Source organism: Trachurus japonicus, chromosome 1 (genome assembly GCF_045865225.1).
Source record: "Trachurus japonicus isolate A0001 chromosome 1, Traja_1.0".
Taxonomy (NCBI): domain Eukaryota; kingdom Metazoa; phylum Chordata; class Actinopteri; order Carangiformes; family Carangidae; genus Trachurus; species Trachurus japonicus.
The window spans coordinates 5743324-5769554 of record NC_140907.1 but is presented as its reverse complement, the minus strand read 5'-3'; the positions used below and the strand labels follow the sequence as shown (position 1 = coordinate 5769554).

General features: G+C 46.7%; 1 protein-coding gene across 1 annotated transcript; it reads right to left on the bottom strand.

The window, feature by feature from the left end:
• Positions 1-381: 381 nt before the first annotated feature.
• Positions 382-25862, bottom strand: LOC146991293 (CD5 antigen-like). Its single transcript, XM_085788843.1, has 7 exons — positions 25807-25862; positions 25010-25042; positions 24632-24931; positions 16467-16763; positions 12615-12911; positions 993-1315; positions 382-480 (listed from the first exon to the last, which is right to left on the bottom strand). Exons 1-7 carry the CDS (start codon positions 25847-25849, stop codon positions 382-384), a joined length of 1392 nt encoding a protein of 463 aa, XP_085644969.1. The 5' UTR covers positions 25850-25862.
• Between the last annotated feature and the right edge of the window lie 369 nt (positions 25863-26231).

Below are 26231 nucleotides of genomic sequence, written 5' to 3'. Positions count from 1 at the left end.
ATATTGCTTTACTCCTCTTTTTATTTTATATACCATTTTTACTGTAGGACAGGCTAGGACACCGTTTGTTTACTGTGGTCACTTCCGTCCCTCCCACACACCGCGCTGATTCGCTTAGGGCACCGCCAATCAGAATCGCCATAGCTAGCACACAGCCAATCAGAGTACCCGACGAGTCTACTCTCCCGACGGCCGACGAGTCCCGACTGAGCATGTTCAATCGGCCCCGACGAGACCCGACAAGACCCGAGGCTCCCCGACGGAGAGGAACACACCAAACAGACGAGCTTCCGACGCCGTCCGACGAGGCCAGACGCCCGACGGTCGGCTCGGTGTGTCCCTGGCTTTAGACATGTGTTTCCTGGATGTCTGCTGCATCATTTAGTCCAACTTCAGCTCTGGAGCATAGACTGGAGGCACTAAGGTGGCAGCAGTTAGTCCAATCTTCTCCCGTCCTCTTGACTTCTGCCCCCCGGTGGCCTGGAGAGACATAGCAGGAGACATGTTGTGCGGTGTACACAGCTGAGGTATTTTCATCAAAACATGCACTATACCTTTTTATGGAAATAAATGGCAGAGAGAAAAAATTCAACAGTCAATATCAGGCCAAGTCTGATGACAAAAACTTCTGGAGAGGTTGGAACAGATTCACAATAAACACAGCAAATCATAAACCTTCACAAGTACAACAGATCAATCTGATCTGTAGAGATTTGGGCTAAAGAGAACAAATTCATGCTGATTTTACACGTAATTCAATATTTTATTGAAATGTTAAAATGCATTACTAACATAATATAGTGAAATAGTCATATTTATCTAATTGGTTCAAACTCCCAATGTCAGAAACAACCTAATACTTGGGGCATTACACTTTCATAAACAGCCAGCTAACATTAGTTTAAATTGTGACATGGAAACAGCTTACATGCTCTACGTGTTTACCAAACTTTAATAAAAACCCAGCTAGTGCCCGGCAGATTCAACTTTGCCCTTTCCTTCCTGTTACCTGGGATACTGAGAGAGAGCAGCTGGCTCTGTGAGCTGAAGTTATGAGAGAAGACATTGACGTGATAAACACAGCTGTAGTTCCCGTGGTGGCTGTTGTGTACAGCGGGGAACAAAAAGTGTGCAGTGTGATTGACAGCTTTTTGGGTGTAGTTGTGTGCGGAGCTGGAAGTGGTGAAGACGATGAGCTGGAAAAAGCCTCTTGGGTACTGTGGTTTAATGGAGCAGCTGATGGTGAAGCAGGAGGAGGACGTGTCAATCCGATCGATGGAGGGAGAGATGGAAATGATTGGCTGATAAAGCAGATCTGTAGAGACAAAGGGACATGGATGAATGAGCAGGACTGATATGCAGTGAGCAGTAATATCAACCAGCACCTCTTTGGCCTCTTTGCAGTCTTGTCATGTGGTAAAGTTCAGTAAACTTAGGGGCTGTGTCCACCAGACGCGTTTTCAGCTCTGACAGCGCTCTCAGCGCTGCTTTCCCAGCGCTTAGTGCTCTCTCTCTCCCTCGTCAGAATGCCGCTGTTGCTAGGTTACAAAACGAGTCCTCTGACACTTCCGTGTTCCGGCCTTGTTTAATGTAAACACTACAACGAGTGTAAGAAATACACAATAGCATTAGCGGCAGCTTTTGACATGGACCCTGAGGTCGGCCTACCTTCAACACAAGTGTGGGTCATGATATAAACCGAGCCACGTCTCCGGTTGTGTTGCTGTCGGTAACGTATGTCCCGCCCCTTCTTGATTCTGATTGGTCAGTGCGGTGAAAAGTGACATTGACGAGCGTAGCGCTGTTCTAAAAGTTGAACAGATTTCAACTCGAAGCGCTGTGAGCGCCGCGACAAAAAGAAGCAAGCGCCCAGGGCGTTTTACCGCCGAGGGCGCTGAGCGCTGTGAGCGCCCAACTCAATAGGGTTTGAATGTAAAATAGACGCCCAGAGCGCTGAAAACGCGTCTGGTGGACACAGCCCCTTATGGTGGTCCAGCACAACATTAGTCTACACAATGCTGGAGACTTTGTGGGGAGAATAAAGCCAGTCATTTTCATATCTTTTGGGGATGCCCCTGTATTCTCCCTTATTGGCGGGAGTTACATAAGAGTATGGAAAAAATTTTGAAAGTGAAAATTCCATTTACATTTTAAGTTTTATATTTGGGAAAGGAGAACCAGGAGATTACAAGGTCAGGAGAAAAATACATATTTCGAATAATGCTGGTGGCAGCTAAAAAAGCCATCACCAGAAAATGGATTAAAACTGATGCACCAAAAATGGAGGATTGGGTAGAGGTAATGCTCAATATTTATAGAATGGAGAAGCTGACTTTCTCAACTAGACTAAAAACAGAGACTTTTAAAAATTACTGGGAAAACTGGGTAAATTTTGTGTCTCCATTGAGAGCAGACTTTGTGCAGTAAGGATAATGTGTATGGTAGATCACTGATCCCCTTGGTTCAGGCTACAAATTTGTTCATTGTTCATATGTTTATTATGTTTACCCTCCAACAGGAGAAAAGGGACGATGTGAGAGAGCTGTGAAAATAAGGACAGGAGTGAAAAAGTGTTTCTTTCATTTCTTCAAATTTACTCTACGGTAACTTTCTTTGAGAATGTATTGTAACGTCCAGACGACAGACCTCTTCTGTGCTGGTTTATCACGTTTATTCAGTTACAAACACAGGCTACTGTGGGCCGTAGCCAACGCCAAAACAACAAACGTAAACTGCCTGGACTCACTTTTAGCTCTTGTTACTTCTCCGAACCTCAGGCTCCGTCCCAACACACAAACAAGACTTCCCGGGACCCTCCCAAGTTCCCGCCCCTCCCAGTCTAAACAACCATTGTCATGGGAACTGCAATGAGTGACAGGCTTCTCAGCCACTAACTATATGTCGCCTTCATGAACATAGGAAAACAGAGAACAACAATTTAACTCAATGATAACAGGTCAGGCTGTTACACTACCCCCCCTTCTCAAAGTCCCTCGCCCCCGAGGGAGCAAACAAAGTCTCTCAGATGGGCAGGGGGTCTGCAGTTTCTTGAGGGCCGTGACAGTCCTAGGGAAGGGGGAGAAACCGCTGGAGTGTGGGCCTGGGCAGGGTCAGGAGAATGGAGCAGGGAAGGGGAAACAGGATGAGGGGAAGACGACCCACTTCCTGCGGGGCAGGGAGGGACGCTCGGGCTGCTTGGGGGGGTTTGGTGAGAGGTGAGGGCAGAGTCCTGGATGCCTGGCTGTTGTATGTTGGCTGCGCCCCGGTAGGGAGCCAGCCTGTCTCGGTGTAGTGCGACTTTTCTTCCTCTTGGTGGCAACTGGACCCTGTACACAACCTTACCCAGCCTCCCTAGGATTCTTGGGGCACCTACCCTTCTTCCTTTGGGGGTTATACACCCAGACCAACTCCCCCACATCAAAATGTCGCCCTCTGGTGTGTACATCGTAGTTTCTTTTCTGTCTGGCCCCCGCACTCAGTAACTGTCCTCTTGCAAACTCATGAGCAGACTCCAAGCGGTCTTGGAGCCGTCTGGCATAGTCAGGTCCTGGAGGGTCAACAGGGGTGTCAGGGGGTTTCCCTACCATCATCTCTGCCGGTGACCGCAGCTCCCGGCCCAGCATGAGAAGGGCAGGGGAACAGGAGGTGGAGGCCTGGACAGCAGACCGATACGCCATTAGCACAAGGGGAACGTGTGTATCCCAGTCCCGTTGGTGTTTAGCCGTCACTATGGCGAGCTGCTGTGCCAGTGTACGGTTAAATCTCTCTACTAGTCCGTCGCTTTGAGGGTGGAGGGGTGTGGTACGAGTCTTGTGGGAGCCCAGTTTTTCACACATAGCTGCGAACACACGAGACTCGAAGTTCCTGCCCTGGTCTGTGTGAATGGCCTCTGGTGCTCCAAATCTGCTGAACATCCCCTCCACCAGTGCATCCACTATGGTCTCTGCCTCTTGGTCTGGAAGGCTGTATGCCTCAGGCCACTTAGTGAAATAGTCCATGGCAGTGAGGATATAGCGATTACCCCTCTCCGTAATCGGAAACGGTCCAAGGACATCAATCCCCACTCTCTCCATGGGACCCCCTGCTGGGAATTGTTGGAGCTGGGCATGGGATCTGTCTGTGGGGCCCTTACGTGCAGTGCAGCTGTCGCAGCAGCGGCAGTAGTCCTCCACGTCCCGCCTATGCTGGCCCCAGTAAAACCCCTGTCGGAGGCGGCGGAGTGTTTTGGTAACCCCAAAGTGACCAGATCCTGGAGCTCCATGCACTGCCTGCAGCACCACATGCCGTAGGGCCTTAGGTACCACCACCTGCCACCGTGTCTGCCACCGTGTCTCTCCTGTAGCTGGTTCCTGCCAACCCCTCTGCAGCACCCCATCACACAAACGCAGAGCTTCAAACATTGACCATAGGCCCTTTGTGGCGCGAGAACACAGTGAAACCTCTGCCCACGGTGGCCGACGCTCCATCACCAGCCATGTGCGCACTGGTCTGATATCCACGTCCTCCTCCTGTTTCCGCCCCCACTCTGCCACATCCACATCAGCCAGACCATGGTGGGTTGTCAGCAGCTCTGGCCCCGTTGCGGCGCATCTCACCACTGAGCGCAGCTGTTCTTCCTCTTGTGCCTCCCTTTTCACACAGTACCGGCAGTTATCAGTGCTACAAGGTCAGCGGGACAGCGCGTCAGCGTTTCCATGGTGTGCCCCTGGTCTGTGAACCACGGTGAAGTCATATGCTTGGAGCTCTTCAATCCACCGTGTCAGCTGGCCCTCTGGTTCCCTGAAAGACATAAGCCATTGCAGTGCAGAGTGGTCGGTTCTTACTGTGAAGTGGAGGCCCCCGAGGTAATACCTGAAGTGTTGCACAGCGCTGACCACAGCGAGCAGCTCCCGCCTGGTGACACAGTAGCGACGTTCCGCCTTGTTGAATGACCTGCTGTAGTATGCCACCACTCTCTCCCCGTCAGGGGTCATCTGGGCCAGCACAGCGCCAGAGCCAACATTGCTGGCATCTGTGTCAAGGACGAACGGTAGGGCTGCATCAGGTGGGGACAGAACCGGGGCCTCCATGAGAGCTCTCTGAAATGAAGTGAACGCTGTGTGGCACTCCTCTGACCACAGGAACGTCTCTCCTTTCTGCAGCAGGCAGAACAGAGGTGCAGCTATACAGGAAAAGCCCCTCACAAACCTTCTGTAATAAGCCGGTGCATATTCTCATTTGCCCAGGTCATAGTATTTCAAAGGAGGTTAAATCGAAAGCAACTGGACTTAGTTATTTGTCTAGGAAGACGTTTCACCTCTCATCCAAGAGGCTTCATCAGTTCATGTACGCATCTGACCAGGCTGGGACTGGTCCAACTATCTGGTGTGGAGACTCACTATTTAACCTCTTGTGTGGGCGTATTTGCCAGCTTCTGGATTTGTGCCTGAACACCACATACTTCCAGTTCAACGGCAAATTTTACAGGCAAAAACACGGCTGTGCCATGGGTTCACCAGTATCCCCTATTGTGGCAAACCTGTACATGGAGGAGGTAGAGAAAAAGGCTCTAAACTCCTTTGAAGGAACAACACCGAGCCACTGGTTCAGGTATGTGGACGACACATGGGTTAAAATCAAAACCAAAGAGGTGCAAGCTTTTACCGAACACATTAACTCAGTGGACAAAAACATCAAGTTCACCAGAGAGGATGTCAAGGACAATAGTCTGCCTTTCTTAGATTGTGACGTCCATATGAAAAAGGACAGGAGCCTCCACATTGGGGTATACAGAAAACCCACACATACAGACCAATATCTACTTTTCGACTCTCACCACCCTCTGGAACATAAGCTTGGGGTTATCAGAACTTTACAACACAGAGCTGATAACGTGCCCACCAGCTCACAGGCCCAAGGGGCAGAACACAAGCACCTGAGAGGCGCCCTCACAACTTGTGGTTACCCTAGCTGGACCTTTGTGAAAACTGCAGCTGCTTCCAGAAAGAAAACCAGCAAAGTGGTTGAGAAAGAAAGACAAAACAAGAGAAACAACATAGTCATTCCATATGTGTCTGGAGTATCAGAAAAACTCAGGAGGATCTTTAACAAACACCGTATCCCTGTGTATTTCAAACCCAGCAACACACTCAGACAGAGATTGGTACATCCCAAGGACAGAACACCACACACCCACAAAAGCAATCTGGTGTATGCAGTCCAATGCAACGAGGAATGCAAAGACCTCTACATTGGAGAAACAAAACAACCACTGCATAAACGCATGGCCCAACACAGGAGAGCAAACTCCTCAGGCCTGGACTCTGCTGTCCATTTACATCTCAAGGAGAAAGCCCACTCCTTTGAGGACAGCAATGTCCAAATCCTAGACAGAGAGGACAGATGGTTTGAAAGAGGAGTCAAAGAAGCTATTTTTGTAAAAGTAGAGAAACCATCCCTCAACAGGGGAGGTGGCCTGAGACACCACCTATCTCCAATTTACAATGCTGCCCTTTCATCCCTTCCCAGGAGATTCAACAATCTAGCCTCAAAGAACAACCACTGTTCACAAGTGGCAAGTGGCTCCAACGACTGTCGTTATAACACAATAGGGCACTAACGAAGTCGAAACCAACCTTCCATCAAAGGCAGTCATTTAAACGACTGTCGTTGGCACTTGGAGCACAAATGGGAACCAGTGACATCATCACCCTTGTGAACCCACACAAGAGGTTAAATAGTGAGTCTCCACACCAGATAGTTGGACCAGTCCCAGCCTGGTCAGATGCGTACATGAACTGATGAAGCCTCTTGGATGAGAGGTGAAACGTCTTCCTAGACAAATAACTAAGTCCAGTTGCTTTCGATTTAACCTCCTTTGAAATTCTGTAATAAGAAGCCAGCCCCAGGAAACTCTTGAGATCCTGCACAGAGCAGGGGGTGGGCCAATCATTCACAGCCTGCACCTTCTCTTTAACAGTGCTGATCCCGCCATTTCCAAGCCTGTGACCCAGGAACGTGACCTCACGCCTCATAAAGCAACATTTCTGTGGGTGTAGTTTCAACCCTGCCCCTGCCACCCTCTCCAATACACACCTGAGGCCCCTGAGAGCTGACTCAAATGACTCACCATGGACTAGGATGTCGTCCAGGTATATGACGCACTCCTGGCGGGGGATGCCAGCCAGCACTTTGTCCATCAGTCTCTCAAACGTGGCAGGGGCATTGCAGAGACCAAAGGGGAGAACCTTAAACTGCCACAGGCCCCTGCTGGTGATGAAGGCAGATTTGGGTCTGGCCTCTGGGGCGAGGGGGACCTGCCAGTATCCGCTACGCAGGTCAAGGGAGGAGAACCAAGAGGACCCTTCCACTGCGTCGAAGGCCTCATCAATGCGTGGAAGTGGGTAAGGATCCTTTTTGGTTATTTTGTTGAGGGACCTGAAATCCACACAGACCCGCCACTCATCCTTAGCCTTTTTGGGGACCATAACAACCGGGGAGGCCCAGGGGCTGGTGGAGGGCTCAATGAGTCCCGCCCGTTGCATCTCCTGCAGAGCCTTGTCTGCCACTGCCTGTCTGGCAGGCGTCGGGGTCTCATCCTGATGGGCAGTGCATCGCCAGTTATGATGTTGTGTTGTATCAGGTCTGTACGGCCTACATCATCCTCTGCCAGTGAAAAACAGTCCTTAAACTCCAGTAGAAGCTGCCACAGCAGATCTTGTTCACTGGGAGTCAGTCCATCACAGTTCTTTTCCCAAACCTCCCTCACAACCACCATTCTCTCCTCCCCACCAGGCAGTGTGACAGAGACTGGCTGTAAGGTGTAGATCAGCGGCAGGTGGGGCAGAAAGCAGGGCAGGAGGGGCTGATTGTGGGTGTATGTCGGTGGCAGGTGGGGCAGAAAGCAGGGCAGGAGGGGCTGGCTGTGGGTGTATGTCGGTGGCAGGTGGGGCGAGGGGCCGAGTAGGCGGCTCATTTGTGGAGCTGCAGCAGGCCGCTTTGGTGGACAATGTCTCAACTGTGACTGTGTGGGCCACAGGGCAGGCCGGCTGGGGCGCCGCCTTGTCATCTGAACCACATGTCCATCTGGAAATGCAAGAGTCCCCTGCTTTGCATTAATTACACAGTCCAACGCTTCAAGAACATCGAGTCCCAGTATACAGTCCTCCAAGTCTGCAAACCACACCGGGCAGCGAACAGACTTTTCCCCCACGCTCAAAGTCACTAATGCCTCCCCCACCATGGGAGCCTGCTTCCCAGTAACTGTCTGAAGCTTAAAGGAGGTGGGAAAAATGGTGATTCTATTTTTCACCACGTCGGGTCTTACCAGGGTTGCTGAAGAACCTGTGTCCACCAACGCAGAGCAGTATCCCCCACAGTCACCATGGCGTACCAGCAGTTATCCGCCCAGGTTCGGCCCAACAGCACAAGCCTTTCCACCTGGCCATCCACATCAGCTGCTGGTAGTCCCACCCCCGCTTGCTTGGTACAGTAACTTGTGCTGCTTCCTTAGCACAAAGAGCCCGGGACACAGCATCAGGGGTCCGCATTGTCCCGATTATGCGGTCCCCGTCCCGTTTCCCTGGTTCGCCTGGGCTCGTGGGCAATGTCTGAGGAGGTGACCAGGCTGTCCACACCCCCAGCAGACCCTTGAGCGTGGTCTAGGTTGTCGGTCCTCTCTCAGAGTGGCAGCCCGCACCAGCTGAGTCAGTTCCCCCACCCAGGCTGGTTCCGCTGTATTAGACTCAGTCCCACCTGCAGCTCTCACCTTTGGTGATCTGTCCATCACATCCCCCGGGGCATCAGTGCACAGCATTTCCCTCTCCGTGGCTAACTCCAGAGCCTCTTGGAGAGACCTGGGGTGAGCCAGTAGCGTCTGGACACGCAGATCAGCTGGTAGGAGGGCCTGGAGAAAATGATCTCGGGCCAGCTCACTCTGGATTGCAGGTGGCATGTGAGCGTAGGTCCGGTGTACCAGTCCCTCAATGTCATTGGCGAGATCCCGCAGCGGCTCCCCATGTCGACGCTGGCGGCTGCACAGTTCAGAGCGCAGCAGTCTAGCCGCCGAGCACAGCCCAAAACGCCTCTTCAAAGCTCCAACTAAAGCATCATAGTCACCTCTGTCATCGGGGCTTAGAAGCAGGAGGCTCGACAAAGCGTCACCAATGAGACACATGGCCAGCTGGAGGGCCTTCTCTTCTTCAGTCCACCAACCAGCCCGAGCCAACAGCTCGAACTGAGCATGGAAAGCTTCCCAGTTAGCTTTGCCGTCATACCTGGGCGTTTTCATTGCGGGCGGAACGACTCCTCCAACCCTGTCCATGCCCCCTTCACGTTCATCACCGGGGCGGACAGACGATTTAAAGCCCGCCTCAGCAGCCATCTTCACAGCCATGTCTCTCACCCGCTCTTTTTGCTCCACGGGACTCCATGCTGCTGCTGCGCCATATTGTCCATCACCGTCCTCCTCCTGCTCACACTTGAAATATCTCCCAGGCAACATGTTCTTCCAACAGCGACGTCCGTTGCTAGTTGAGTTAGCAAGCAGCAAGCCGACCACAGGCGAAGTTAGTCCGTCACTTCTGACACCAAATGTACCGTCCAGACGACAGACCTCTTCCGTGCTGGTTTATCACGTTTATTCAGTTACAAACACAGGCTACTGTGGGCCGTAGCCAACGCCAAAACAACAAACGTAAATTGCCTGGACTCACTTTTAGCTCTTGTTACTTCTCCGAACCTCAGGCTCCGTCCCAACACACAAACAAGACTTCCCGGGACCCTCCCCAGTTCCCGCCCCTCCCAGTCTAAACAACCATTGTCATGGGAACTGCAATGAGTGACAGGCTTCTCAGCCACTAACTATACGTCGCCTTTATGAACGTAGGAAAACAGAGAACAACAATTTAACTCAATGATAACAGGTCAGGCTGTTACAGTATGTTTATATACAGTATCCTCCTGAGACCCGGCAATGCATTTTTGGACACTGTAGTGCACATCATATTCAAACCCATTTCTCTCATACTAAACATGTCATCTTATTAAGTCCTGTTGTTCACTACAGAGGACAACTGGCCCTTTCCAATGATATCTTGTGTGGGGGGGGTATGACCTTCCAAACTTCCTGTGCATCTCTTTTAAAAATGGCCGACATCGCAACAAGCACATTTTATGGGAAAGAGTACAAGTGAGCATGATATTTACAATTTTAAGTATTTTGAGTCCTATATGTTGATTGTTTATTATAAATAAACATCTCAGCAACACTGAAGTAAATTTTCAGAACTGGATTGTTTACTTTTCATATGAAAAAAAGCTAATTTTACTAATGTAGCTACACTGTAGTGGACATCGGGACTCTGTACTTGTGTTTCCGTCACATTTCTTTGGGAACAGCTCATTGACAGAGGCTGAGTGAATTCTTATATTCTTAAATAGTTGAGGGGGATTCAGAAATTGATTTATCAGAGGATAAGAGTCCAAGGTAAGATGATGACCCTATAGGAGAGTGTAAAAGTTCAGATGAGGAAGAGCCAGATGAGGGAGATCAAGACACAGAGCTGACGTGGTGCACCATTGGTTTCTATGGACCAAAACCAAAACATAGGATTTTGAGGTTTTAAATCAGTGCAAAATGAATGTCCATGGAAATATGCTCCAGAAAACAGATCCCATGATTTTATTCTTGACTCTAAATAATGATTAATCAATGAAAACTGTTCTGCCCTGCTAAGCCAGACCGCAGTAATACGCGAACAGTGAAACTGAGAAAAATGGCTTTAAAGTTTTTTGATTTGCCTTCCAAATGTGTTGTAGGTAGATTAGTGAAAATACACAGATTTGACAGGTTTTCATGAAGTAATATTTATGCAATTAAATATATGACCACAGATTTTATATTTGACCCCTAAAAAGCAGATACTGCGCTCTGCTGCCAGATTTCCTTAAATAAATACACAGGTAATGCTACGGCAAAGTGCAGTAACTACAATGTTGTTGTTTTTTTCCAGCATGCTTCTAGCGCTGTCTAGCCTCTACCTGGTCTTTTTACTAAACTTAACAAACTTCTTTCTTCATGGCCTAAACTCAACCAAAGCATCAGAGCAGAGAAATGTCTTTTTTTCTCCCCCAGTCTGCTGTCAGCAGGAGCGGGGGCTGCAGCAGACTCGCGCCCGTGTGGGCTCAAGCCTCATACAAGCCGGGTTCAGCCGTGCTGAGCGGAGCGGGGAAGGAAAAAAAAACGGTCCGAACCGTCCCTGTGCTAGTGCTAACCTGGTGCTAATAAACCTGCCGAAGCTAACGTTAGCTAGCTACCGTAACTGGCTAGCGGTGTGTAATAGAGCGCAGTAACTGCAGCTGGAGTACAGGGGAAAAGAGGCAGAGTGCGGTTTGGCTCAGTTTTGAGCGTGATTTTGTACAGGGAAACAGATACAGAGTGCAGTAACTGTAGTTACTGCGGTTTGGCTTAGTTTCAAGACTGATTTTGTAGTTACTGCAATTTTTCATCATATCTCTAAAACTGAGCAACATTGACCGCTGAAAATTTTACACAAAATAAAACATTTATTGACAAGTTCAATTTCACAAAAAAATCAATTTCGAATTTTCGCGTAGTTACTGCGGTCTGGCTTAGCAGGGCAGTGTTCATGGATGGACAACAAGCCTTTTGTTGAGGCATTAATCATAGGAGCATAAGATGCAGCTTGTTTGTCTTTTGCTCTAAAACGTCTGAATGGTCAATGAAATACCATCTCGAATGATGAAATCACAAAGATAAATAGTGTAGTTGATGAAAAAGAATGAAAACCCTATGTGACAGTTGAGGTTCCTGTCACTATGCCTCCAATTGATCATGTGCCCTGGCTACTTGGCCAAAGGGATGTCCCTTTTGGTGACTGGCAAGCCCGCATGACTCTTACCCGGGAGGTGTGGGTTCAATCCCCGCCCGGGCACTCTTCACCTTGCCACATTCTGGCGTTGTCAGCAGGATCCATGTAGCACTAAGGGTGGGTCCATGGATTCCTAATGTGTGGCAGCCTGCGCGGAAGCACGAGGACGTGCTTGTGAAAAGAGGGGGAGAGATGTGACAGTTGAGGTTCCTGTCACTATGCCTCCAATTGATCATGTGCCCTGGCTACTTGGCCAAAGGGATGTCCCTTTGGGTGACTGGCAAGCGCGCATGACTCTTATCCGGGAGGTGTGGGTTCAATCCCCGCCCGGGCCCTCTTCACCTTGCCACACCTATAATTGACATTAGTTTTTATAATATATTATTGTATTTTACATGATAATTCTAGTCTTTCCATGTACATTATAAGCATCAAAATATTACACGTTTGAGAACAATATAGTCCTGTTGTACACTACAGTGCACAGGTTATAAAATTAAAATAAAATTTAAGATTTTTTTCTTTGCAATTTGTTCTTTACCATCCCATCACTTAATTTATGTAAAAAAAAAAAAAATCAAAATCAAAAAACTTTTTTTGTCTCTGCTCCCTGGTGGAGAAGTTGTTGTGTAGCCTACTGTTTGAAAATTGTATATGTGAAATGTTAAATAAATTAAACATTAATAAAGAATAAAAAACTTCTGGTGGTCACTGTGATTAGTAATGAGTCACTGAAATGATTACCTGAGCAGGCGACCTCCAGGTTGTTAGAGGAGTACCAGGGCCTCATGGACACATACTCCCTCAGTGCAGAGCCACTCTGAACCCTGGAGCGAATGATTCCCCACGCATATGTTTTCTCAGATGACTCCATTTGGATTGAAACCACAGAGCCGCATTTCAGCCGTCTGCAAACTAATGCTGCTGACTTCTGGAGCTCCTCCTCCTCGCCACCCACTGGCTTCCACTCACCGTGGAGTTTCAATTCGAATCTACCACCACAGCGGCTTCCTCCTTCCACCAACCTGACATTATCAGGCTCTGAACAGAGACACAAGAGAATAACGGAGGATCAGAGTTAAGTCTACACCATGGAAACAGTTGAGAAAAGTCGATTTGTGTTGCTTTTCTGGAGTTTATTGGTATATCCCATAGTATTCCACAGCAGATGGACCAGTTGTGTTAGATATTTAGGTTGGTTTTTTTCATCTGTGTTGGAGGCAAGGCTCTAGGAATAGCAACGTGTCTGAGTTTTGTATTGGATGGGGTTAAGGATTGTGGTGATCTCGATATGTGTTAAATATATTGATTTATAACCAAATACCTACAGAACTGATGAATCCTTCAGCTTCCATTTAAAGCAGAAGTAAGCGGAATGTTTGTGTTAATATAAGTCTTAAATAGTTATATCTTCCGACAGCAATCACTTATATAGAGTGTTTGGTCTGAAACACGGGTCTGTCAGTCACTCTGCTCTGCTGTTAGCCAAGGAGAAAACTACTTGTTTTTTCAGTCAAATACATTGATGTTCGCCACTGTCATGGCGCCAGTGCGAGACGGCTGCCGGTCCACTGCTCTGTGTGTGAATGAGAATGCATGTTGTGCTGGTAGATCTGACTACCAGAGGAAAACAGTCTACTCTAGAGGGAGTCTTCTGGCTCTGAGGAGGACTAAATCGGACCTTCGCCACGTTATACCCCGAGAGTTAAGGAGGAGATACCGGGGTAGCCGTGCCGGGGCGAAGCGTAGGGCTAAAGCAACAGCAAGAAAACAACAACAGCAACGATACAAGCCACCGATCCCCTCGGTGTTGATGGGGAACGTAAACGCTTTGCCTAACAAGATGGACGAGTTAACGGCACTGATCAAGAACCAACAGACTTACCGGGAGAGCTGCTTAATAATTCTAACAGAGACTTGGCTAACTGCCCACACACCTGATGCTAACGTGGAGCTACCCGGCTTCACTACGGTGAGGGCGGACCGAGACACCGTCGCCTGCGGGAAGAGTAAAGGAGGGGGCCTGGTGTTGTACGTAAACAACAGATGGAGTAACCCTGGTCATTGCAGTGTTAAATCTGTCATATGCTGTCGTGACTGCGAGCTGCTAGCCGTTAGCCTAAGACCATACTACATACCGAGGGAGTTCACGCAGGTCATCGTGGTCTGTGTTTACATTCCTCCGAGGGCTAACGTGGAGGCGGCGCTTGAAGCAGTACACTCCACCACCGCAGGGTTACAGACGCAACACCCAGAGGCTCTGGTCATCATCTCAGGGGACTTCAACCACGTCACCCTGGACTCCACTCTGCCGGCCATGCATCAATACGTGGACTGTCCCACCCGGAAGAACAGGACCATCGACCTGCTCTACGCCAACGTGAGGGACGCCTACTCGGCCACGCCCCTCCCTCCCCTCGGGAAGTCCGACCACAACCTCGTCCATCTGCAGCCCAGGTACACACCACTGGTGAGGAGGCAGCCAATCACCACGCGCACCGTCAGGAGGTGGACCCCACGGAGATGACATCGAAGAGGCTACACAGTGCTTGACCGACTACATCAACTTTTGCACTGATGTTGCTGTGCCTGCCAGGGAAGTGCGCTGCTTCGCCAACAACAAGCCGTGGATTACTGGTGAGGTGAAGGCTGTCCTCAATAGGAAAAAGAGGGCGTTCAGGGATGGAGACCCAGAGGAGGTAAGGAGAGTGCAGAAAGAACTGAAAACCTGCTTAAGGGAGGCTAAGGAGGCCTATAAAAATAAAGCTGAGGCAGAATAACATCAGGGAGGTGTGGGATGGTATAGAGAGCAAATGAGTTGAACACGCCAAGACAAGACACCCCAAGGACCCCAACGACTTCCGTCCCATCGCCCTCACCTCACAGGTCATGAAGTCATTGGAGAAGCTGGTACTACATCGTTTTTTCGACTTCTCAAGCGCATTTAATACCATTCAGCCCCCACGACTGCAGGAAAAACTATCCACCATGCAGGTGGATCCTCTTCACCTTGTACACCGCTGATTTCCAACACAACTCTGAGCTCTGTCACATGCAGAAGTTCTCGGACGATACAGCAGTTGTAGCTTGCATCAGGGAGAATGAGGAGGGGGAATACAGGGAACTGGTGAGCGAATTTGTGGGGTGGTGCCAGAAGAACCAGCTGCTCCTGAACACCACCAAAACAAAGGAGATTGTGCTGGACTTCAGGCGCCAGCCCCCCGCCCCGCTCCCTGTCTGCATCGAGGGTGAGGAGGTTGAGATAGTGCCCTGCTACAAATACCTCGGACTCATACTGGACAATAAACTGGACTGGACTCAGAACATTGATCACCTCTACAAGAAGGGCCAGAGCAGGCTCTATTTCTTGCGGAGGCTGGCATCCTTTAACATCTGCACTAAGCTCCTACAGATGTTTTATAACTCTGTAGTGGCTAGTGTGTTGTTCTATGGGGCGGCAGTGGCAGCAAGAGGAACATACAGAGGCTGAACAAGCTCATCAAGAAGGCAGGCTCAGTGGTGGCCTGAAGCTGGACTCTGTTGAGGAGGTGACGGAGCAGAGGACACTGACCAGACTCAGGGCAATCATGAACAATGCCGACCATCCACTGAGCTCTGCCTTTAACCAGCAGAGGAGCACCATCAGCAACAGACTGCGGTCACTGAACTGTTCAACCACAAGATACGCAAAGTCATTTGTCCCCCGAGCCATCAGGCTGCACAACTCCTTGAGTGGGAGGAAGAGGCGGGAGGGGGAGTAGTAGTAGGAGTAGCAGAAGAAGCGGTGTGGGGGGAAATCCAAAGGCAGAAGTGCTGGAACACTTCTGTCCTTCTTGTTTCTGTTTCTGCTGTTGTGTGTGGTTTTGTCTTGTCCTCAAGCCAGTCTAACCTCCAGTTTTTATTTATTGTTATTATAATTATTTTTTTAGATATTTATAACCTGTTTTTATCGTATGTGTGTGTGACTGATTCTCTGTGAGCAGTTGACCACACCTGAATTTCCTTCGGGATTAATAAAGTAAATCTATCTATCTATCTATCTATCTACTTCCTTGTATCCTACAAGCTTTATCCAATGAGGAGAGAGAACGGCATGAAGGGCTGTGTGTGCAGCCAAGGGATGCGCATGAATGTGGTGACGTAGGGACGTAGGGACGTAGGGACGAGGACCTGCTAACTAACGAAGTTAGCCAAAACGACTGGATCGCTTACTTCTGCTTTAACCCAAAAGTACAACCTGATGCTTGTCTTGTTTTCTGACAACTTAAAAATATATGAAGATAAGAAGCTCCAGAATAGCTGCTAAATGGTCCTTTTTTTTTTTAAAGTATTTTTATGGGCTTTTTTTGCCTTTAATTGGATAGTGCAGTGAGAGTGAGACAGGAAATGAGGAGGCAGAGAGAGGGGAATGACATGCAGGAAGGGGCAACCGGGGCCACCTGCAGTGAGGACTATAGCCTCAACATGGGGTGGCAGCTCTACCAGGTGAGCTAAACGCCGCCCATAAATGTTCCTTTTGATAGGACTTAGAAGTCAACCACTGATTTTTTTTAAAGAGAACAACAGGACATATCAAAGTAGTAATGTGGCCTCTACCTGAGCAGGTGAGATGTACAGGTGAGCAGGTGTTCCTAGCTGACTCATATGTCTCACAGTCCAGAAGAGTGGACTCATTTTCGCTGCACCGGAACTCTTCTGTCCACTCAGGAGCCCGTGTGTTTTCATAGAGTGCCCTCTGGAGTTGTAAAGGAGCCCCACATCCAAGCTCTCTACAGACCACCACTGCATCCTGCCGGTCAAAATCACCCTCACACACTGTGGACCAGGACTGGTCAGCTCTGAGCTCCACTCTGCCTGAGCACAGAGTCGTCCCATCCAGCAGCCTGACAGACTCTGAGGGCGAGAGACAGTCTGAGAGTCAGTGATAGCAAAAACCACACCATGTTTATTAATGACTGATAATAAACCGAGCTCTGACTGAATACTTAGAAAACATTAAACAATGGCAATAAAGATAAGAAACCACCCCCCAAAAGCCGCTGCACATGCATGGAATCACTATTCAGGAAATCAACATAACAAAGGCTCAGCTCTGTAAATGAATAACCCTTGAATCCCTTTATGTTTTTATATTGTGTTCTGTGATTTTTTTGTGAAGAACTTTTTTATTGAACCACAGCGAGTGAGACATAGGCTACAGCAACATCTGTACAACTTTTTTGAACATAATAACCCCCCACCCCTCCGGCAGCATCCCCCCCCCCCCCCCCCAGGTCTCCCCTGGACCAGTCAAACATCATCAAGTGTCAACAGTACATTGTAGTGAGTAGTGTTCCTCTGTTGACAACCCAACAAGTTTATCCTTTATCTGCACAGCTGCGCCTGACCACGTCTCCAAAGTGGAGGCTTTGGCATTATTAATCCGTGCCGTAGACAACTCAAGTAACACTATATCGTGAAAATAAATCAACCATAAACTGCCCTCAATTTTCAACACAGGTTAAATGATCAAACATGATTGAATCTGTGTTCAGATTTTAATAATATTGCAATGAAAACACCCCTGGCCAGATACAAAATCCCCTGAATAATCCAGTGAAACCATACTCTTAGTAGTTTCCCTCAGAATAACACTTTTGAATGTAGGCTTCTCTCTATGTTTATATGATGATATGTTTGGTAAAACCCATCTCTTTAACTGAGACACCCTTTAAACAGTTTAATCACATATAACTTGGCAAACAGAACAGTTCAGTAGACATTTACAATGAGCAGATTGTATGTTGTAGTTGAGAAGCCTCTTTTAAATTGTGCTCTTTAGTTTCCTACAAAGATAATTAATTGTTATTAGGTATTTTTCTAAGTATGTCCTCTATTGGTTACTGTTAGAATAAAATGTAACATATTGAGAGTCACTCTTCTTAGTTGACCTTTAGTTGATCTCTGAAGTTGTGAAGCCAGTGAAGGAGGATATGAAACTTGCTATCTAGCGGGCCACACGCAGTTGTGGAGAGAAATGATTTTTTTAATTGTGTGTGTATAGGGCAACCGCCCACTTGTGTATCCAGCAATGCATATTTTGTATAACCTGCTTGTGTGTACTCAATAAAAGGAAGCTGCAAACTGGGGGGCGTCGGAGTTGGCAGAGAACACTCAGGAGAAGTGTTGCGCTCCCCTAGCTAGTAAAAAGCCACAATTGTGTTTGTCTCAGTCTGTTCAGCGATCCAACGGTGAACGAACGGGGTATTTCTACCCAACATAATTTGGTCCTTCGAGCCGGATTCCAAGACATCGTCGACGGGGGTGAAGACCGAGGACCCGCCGAAGTCTGTCGACAGCCAGCATTCATCTGAGGGGTGCTGACAAAAGACCCGGAGAGTGAATTCTCTACCAGGCCGGTGGTTATTGTCCAACGTTTCCAACCCCAGCGGCGATTGACGGAATCCAAACCAGAGGATCCTGATCAACGAGACAAAGTGAGTAAGAAAGAGTGTGTGTGACCTGATATACAGATGTTATATACAGGGAACAAATTGGTAACTCCGCCGGAAGGGAGTGGACTTGCTCTCAAATCAGGGTGAAGAGAGACTCGTCATATTGTCACAGTGCGGTAGCTCCGCCAGACAGAGAAAGAGACACACACACGACGGTACCGGTAAAAGTGCGAGTGAGTGAGTGAATGTGAGTGTGAGTGTCACTGGTGGAAGCAGCAGTACAGAGACTGAAACCTAACGGTGTTAACATAAATCTCTGTAGCCTGTTGAAGTACACACAGCAGTGAATTAAGACCAAAGGAGGAAAGACACGTAGTCTTATACTCCTCGATTGTCATAGTTATGGGAGGAAACAACAGTAAGTCGTGGCCTACGGGCGACGCAAAATTTATGTTCATGTATGATCCCACAAGCGTTAAATACCTTGCGAAATGGATGAAAAAGAGAAAGTTTAGTGGAAAGTTAGCTGAAGGAGATGTGAAAAAATTGTTGAGAGAGCTCAGGGCAAGTGCAGCCACAAAAGGCAACGGAGGAAAAAGAAAGAAAGAGGAAACATAATGTGAACCATAGAACAGACGGCGTAGCACAGTGTATGAATTGGGCTATACATGCACAAGACGTCATGACAAAGAAAAAACAAAAAACCTCTGGAGCCTCTGTTTTACTCTCCGAAGAACCATTCGAGCCACAACAAGTGTTCTACATGGGAAACAGAGGAGGGCACAGGGGCCGAGGCCGAGGCCGAGGCCGAGGCAAAGGAGAAGGTGACAGGGAGGACAGAGAATGCTGGAAATGCAGCAAAACTGGTCACCTATCGCGAAATTGTAGGAGCAGAGGTGGAGGTGGAGGCGGAAAAGAGTTTGATCCTCGTCGCAGACCGACTCCACACAACCCACAGTGGCAGCCCAACTACTGACCAAAAAGAAACAACGAGCAAGTTATAGATATAGGGGAAATCATGCTAAACTGGTCCAATCAAGCCGTCAAACCCTATAGAGAACTTTTCGTTAACGGAGTAAAAATAAAATTCTTATGTGACTCCGGGGCCGATACCACAACCTTAAATAAAGAAGTACCAGGCATGTGGCCATCATCAGGATACATGTATGTCAAATCAGCTAACGGCCTAATTAACAGAAGACAGCTGTCATCAAACGTAGAAATTGTAGACCCCACAACCAATCTAACAGCTCAGCTCCCTGTCCTATTCGCAAAAGACTGTCCAGTGGGTCTACTAGGGAGAGACTGCATGGAAAAACTAAAAATATCTCTAGTACCAGTCACTGGGGGAATGCAATCCAAAGGCCCAAAAGAAGATGTTCCTCACCAGCTGTTAGTACAGGAAGGGTGGGGTGAGCCAAGATATTACTGGACATTAGATATATTAAACACCCCCCCCCAGAGAACTGCACAGGCACTATTGGATCAGTGTCCTATGAAACCAGGGGTAGACGTTATGAAACCCGACGAACTCCACATAACTTTAAAATACAAGGCAACACCTGGTCCAGATCACGGGTTCGATAAACAGGTTCAACGTCTAGGTAACCAACAAATAACCCTTAAAACAATGTACCAAACAAATGAGGGAGCAACAGGAGTCTCAGTCATAGTCTCATCAAAAGTAATGGACTTAGTCCATGACAGGACCCTCCACGTGTCTCTGACAAAACTCCCCGACCAGGGATGGAAAGACGTGGAGCGCATAGTACGCCAGGGAGAGAGTATGGCTGGTACATGGACAAATGAACCAGATGGATGACAAAGAAATGGAAATCTCAGGAGAAAACATTTGGGGTGGGTGATACACACGCAACCGAGAACACATTTAGACGTGCCGCCGGGTACTGATGCAGAACTAGCATGATACCTATTGACACAGGACGAGGAGGAACTGTTAGCTGAGGTTCCAAAAGAAGTCTGGTCAAAAGGAAAAACAGACGTCGGACTCATGACAACAGCCTCAGAAGTAGTGGTCCGCCCAAAAACTAGCTACAGGCCAAGAATTAGACAATACCCACTAAGACCAGATGCAGAGGTGGGCATAGAACCGGTAATACAAGACATGCTCAAGGCAGGGATAATTAAAGAGGACCCAGAGGCATTTTGCAATACGCCCATTTTCCCCGTGCGTAAAGCTGATGGCAAAACATGGAGAATGATCCAAGACCTCAGAGAAGTAAATAAGGCAGTTGAAAGTGCCACACCAACGGTCCCAGACCCACACACATTACTCAACTCACTACAACCAGATAAAAGATGGTTTTCAGTAGTAGATTTAAGTAATGCATTTTTCTCTATCCCCGTGGCCAAAGAGTCACAAGGATGGTTTGGGTTTACTCACAAAAACAAGAAATATTCATACAACAGGTTACCCCAAGGGTATTGCGAGAGTCCAAACATATTTTCATACGAAGTGAATAGATGTCTAACAGATTGGACTGTACCAGAGGGTACACAATTCTTAGTGTATGTTGATGACATCCTGTTAGCCGCTCAAACACAACAACAATGTCAAAAGGCGACAGTTTCGCTCCTGGCTTACCTCGCTCATACAGGAAATAAAGTGTCACGAGAAAAGCTACAATTGGCAAAACAAGAAGTGAAGTTTCTCGGTCACACTATCAGCGGGGAGGGGAGGAAGCTAAGCAATGACAGGAAACAAGCAATCACTAAGGCTCCAAAGCCTGAAACAAAACAACAAATGATGCAATTTATGGGGCTGACTAATTTCTGCAGAAGCTGGGTGCTCGATTATGCAGTATTAACACAACCATTGTTAGACATGATGTATAAAGAGGAGTTACATCTGAAAGATAAACTCACATGGACGCCAGAAGGAGAACGAGCATTCACTACTTTGAAACAGACGTTAGTAAACACAGGGGTATTGGCCTTACCTGACTATTCGAAAGAATTTCTACAGACGGTAGACTGTAAACGCGGTTTCATGACATCCATGATAGCACGGCACGAAGATAACACGGCACGAAAATAAAGCCGATAGGCTACTATTCAAAAAGACTCGACCCTGTGGCAATGGCCTTACCACCGTGTGTGCAAGCAGTGTGTGCAGCAGCAATGGCGGTGGAAGCCACAGCTGAGCTGGTACTCTTCCACCCACTCACATTACACGTGACTCACGCTGTGCACTGTCTAATTAGTGAAACAAAAATGAGTTTTCTTTCACCGGCGCGTCACATGGCTCTGACAGCAACACTACTGCTGCAACCACACCTGCAGATAAAAAGATGCACAACATTAAACCCAGCCACATTACTTCCCATCGAGACTGATGGGACACCACACGATTGTAAAGCCGAGACTGAGAGTGTCAGTAAACCACGACCCGACCTTAAAGACACTCCCCTACCAGACGGACTTTTATGGTTTGTAGACGGATCTTGTTCAAAAAACAAATATGGAAAAAATCAAACAGGTTTTGCAGTGGTTAGTGAAACCAAAGTCATAACAATGTCAGCATTGCCATCACACTATTCCGCCCAAGCGGCCGAATTAATAGCACTCACCACAGCCTGTGAGTTTGCAAAAGGACAAAGCTTGACAGTATATACCGACAGCCAATACGCATTTTCCACTGTGCACACTTTTGCCGTGCAATGGGAAAGAAGAGGCATGAAAACATCAACAGGGAAACCTGTTGAACACGCAAAATTATTAACAAAACTGTTGGCTGCTGTACAATTGCCTAAACAATTGGCTATCTGCAAATGTGCAGCACACACCCGCGAAACCGACAATGTATCACAAGGAAATGCATTTGCAGACGAAACTGCCAAAAAGGCAGCTCAGCAAACTGAAGTGTTAGTACAAGACACCGACAAACCACACATCATTCCACTAGATGTATTAAAAGACATGCAAAAGCAGACATCAGACGCTGAAAAACGGAAGTGGCTACAGAACGACGCAGTACTACAAAATGAACTATACACCATACAAAACAAGCCGATCCTACCTATGAATATGTACGAGATAGCAGCAAAAGTGAGCCATGGGCTCTGCCATGTCTCAACAGGAGGGATGGTACATATTGTGCAACAACATTTCTATACATTTTCAAATTTTTCAACGTATGCACAATCATTTTGTAGGAAATGTATGACATGTTGTAGGCATAATGCACAAGGGAACATACGCATAACAAGAGGATCATTCCCAAAACCGGAATATCCGTTCCACCATATGTGTATGGACTTCATTGAGTTGTCAAAATATCAAAACTATAAATACTGCCTAGTGATGGTCTGCCCTTTAACTAAATGGGTAGAAATTGTACCCACATCTGCGCCTGACGCATTAACAGTTGCCAAAGCTCTCTGTAAAAGAATAATACCAACCCATGGTATTCCAGAAAAGATTTACAGCGATAATGGGACACATTTTGTAAACAAAGTTGTTAAAAAAGTATCAGAAAACATGGGAATACAACTTAAACACCACTGTGCCTACCACCCTCAGAGTGCAGGATTAGTAGAGAGAACTAATGGTACAATCAAACTAAGACTCAGGAAGACCATAGAGGAAACAGGAAGACCCTGGTTAGAGTGTATCAGCTTGGTAGAAATGTACATGAGAATCACGCCCACAAGCTCAGGGCTAACACCCTTTGAAATGGTTAAAGGCAGATCTTTCAGGTTACCTGTATGTGATAGCATACAAGAAGAACAGGATGCTAAAGCTGAATGCACATTAGCAGATTGGATGTGTTCACTATTTAAGACCACTGAAATACAAAGAGCAAATAATCTGCCAGATTCCTCTTGTCCATTACAGGATACCAAGCTGACACCTGGAGACCAGATCCTGTTGAAAGTCATCAAAAGAAAAACTTGGTCGACACCAAAGTGGGAAGGCCCCCACACCGTGCTGATTGCCACGCCCACTGCAGTAAAGATCGCTGAGCGCAGTACCTGGATCCACCAGTCACACTGTAAAAAGGTATTTCCAACCACCAGCGAGCATTGTGGAAGACCGGTTACAAAGGGTGGTGTTATCCATAGGAAGCACTAGTCTCAACCCGGTGAAGAAACCAACAAAACTACTGACTCATTAGGGTTAAGAAACCTTAGGGTGTGAGCCAAGCGCCGCCCAACAGTGCAGACATGGAACGACAGAGGTGGCATCCGTTTCGCCGCCCAGGATGGTGCGGACTATGTTAAATCAGGATGAAACCACTGTATAGGAACTAAGAGAAAGACAAACTTATAAGTGTGACGAAATAACAGAAAGTACAAATGTAAGATGTTAATTTCTGAAGTTGTATAAGTGCCTCTAATATGTTCCACAGGAGGGAATGTTAGAATAAAATGTAACATATTGAGAGTCACTCTTCTTAGTTGACCTTTAGTTGATCTCTGAAGTTGTGAAGCCAGTGAAGGAGGATATGAAACTTGCTATCTAGCGGGCCACACGCAGTTGTGGAGAGAAATGATTTTTTAAATTGTGTGTGTATAGGGCAACCGCCCACTTGTGTATCCAGCAATGCATATTTTGTATAACCTGCTTGTGTGTACTCAATAAAAGGAAGCTGCAAACTGGGGGGCGTCGGAGTTAGCAGAGAACACTCAGGAGAAGTGTTGCGCTCCTCTAGCTAGTAAAAAGCCACAATTGTGTTTGTCTCAGTCTGTTCAGTGATCCAACGGTGAACGAACGGGGTATTTCTACCCAACAGTTATTATATTTCTATTTCAGCACATGTCAGAAGCACATATAATTTTTCTATTTTTGGCAGCTGCTGTTACTTCCTGGCTTTCTAAATAACATTTAAAACTGGCTCCATGTTGGTCAATGACAACATGGACTTACAGGTTGATGAATCAGCAATCATAAACCAATTGTGTAAAATTTGCCAATATTAACAATCATAGTTGCTGTGCCCTTTTACTTTTGATGCAGAAAGCACATTCCTCTATTAATTATTTTTAATTGATTAAGAATTTGAATGCATGACTTGCACCTGTTATGGTATTATATTTCTACTTAAGCTTCTAATGATATATAAATACTAACTGAATATTTACATGACTGTATTTCAAATACATTTAAATGAAAATAATAACCATATTAAACTAACATACCTAGAACACGTATTTCCCTATAATTAGCAACAAATGAATCAGCTGTAACCAGGAAATGTTCCTTGAAATCATACACAATACAAGGTTAACTTACTGTACCTTGATTTTTTTTTTTTCAAAAGAGGTAAAGATTATCATCATAATAAAGTCTTACTGATAGTGGTACCTGAACAGGTTACCTCCACACGGGAAAAGGAGTATTGGGGCTTCGCTGAGACATACTCTGTCGGTGCAGAATCAGACTGAACACTGGAAGTATCTACTTTCCATACAGATTTTGCGTCACCGTCTTTGAGTCTTGCTGAAACAACAGATCCACAGTCCAACTGTCTACACACTGAAGCTGATGTTCTCAGGTTCCAGCCAAAAGCATGGTCATCTACTGGTTTCCAGGCATTTTGGAGTTTCATTTCCAGGCCACCGACACAGCGGTTAGCTCCTCCCATCAACCTGATAGCAACAGGCTCTGAACACAAACAAGAGAGTTATTAGCCCATACAATGCCAAACATGGCTGTTAATTCCTATTTTTCTTCTCCCTTTACCTGATGAATTCCTTTTTGATTCAGTCTGGAGTCCTGAAGAGTGAAAAAATGAACAAATAAACCACATACAGTATACAAGGTAGTATAATAATTTCATCAAAGCTAGACTGATGATATCCCTATATGAACATAAATAAACATATAATATAAACAGAAAAACTCAAACCCTGCTGATGGCCACAATAAAATGTGCAGAGTGTGTTCAGAATATTTAATGCACTAGCAGAGAACTCCACAGATGTAGCACTGCAAAGACGGCAAACAACATCAAAATGTTTTTAGTATTTTACTCCCAGGTGTCTATCAGAGAGAAGTGTTTTGTAGCAGCTAACCTTAAGAATCAAGCAAAGATGAGGAGCACACACTACACAAGCTAATTAACTGAGTCAGAATTAAAACAGACAAATAAATAATGTTTGAAAATATTCAGTGAGAGAAGGCCCTGGCAGAAGAATGTGCTACAGGTTGGTCGCTCATACTCTCATCTTTGATACAAGCTCCTTTATCAATAGGTTTGATCAAGATGGTAAAGCCTGTGTATGTGTATGTAGCTACATCACTCACACACTACACAACCCTCATTTACATTAGACAGTATAACCCTGACTGTAACTGAAGGCTGACCTTCACCCTAAAACCTGAACGTCTTATTTCTTGCAGCACACTGCTCTTCTTTCTTGCTGATATGACCTCCCAAAAATATCACTAGAACTTTCTATCTGACTTTCATAAATGAATGAGCAGACATTTAAGAGCACGGCTAGCGGCTGATAACCAAGCCGAACTCAAGGTCCTACCTGAGATCCAGAGCAAAATGAGCCATTTGAATATACAATCCATATTCTGTTTCAACTGGTCTGTGCCTTTACTACTTTGCTGTCTGTCATTTGATCTATAAGTCTCAGAAACATGCTCACCACATATACTTATTTCCGTTCTTTATCTCCTCTGTCAAGTTCCTGTGGTTTCTCTTTGGTTTCTGGATTGACTTTAAAACTCTAGTTTTAAAGTCTAGAGCCCCATCTCTATTAATATCCAAGTCTTTTAGATTTCCATTGACCCATCTTTCTCACTAACTCCAGTTGGTTGAACGTAGTTGTTGAGCAGTGGTTAAAATGACAAACTGAAATCATAACCTCAATTATAATTTAATTTTGCATGCAAACTCTCTAGGCTTCCTCTTCACTCATTGTCACTGTCATACACTACGACTGATGATGAT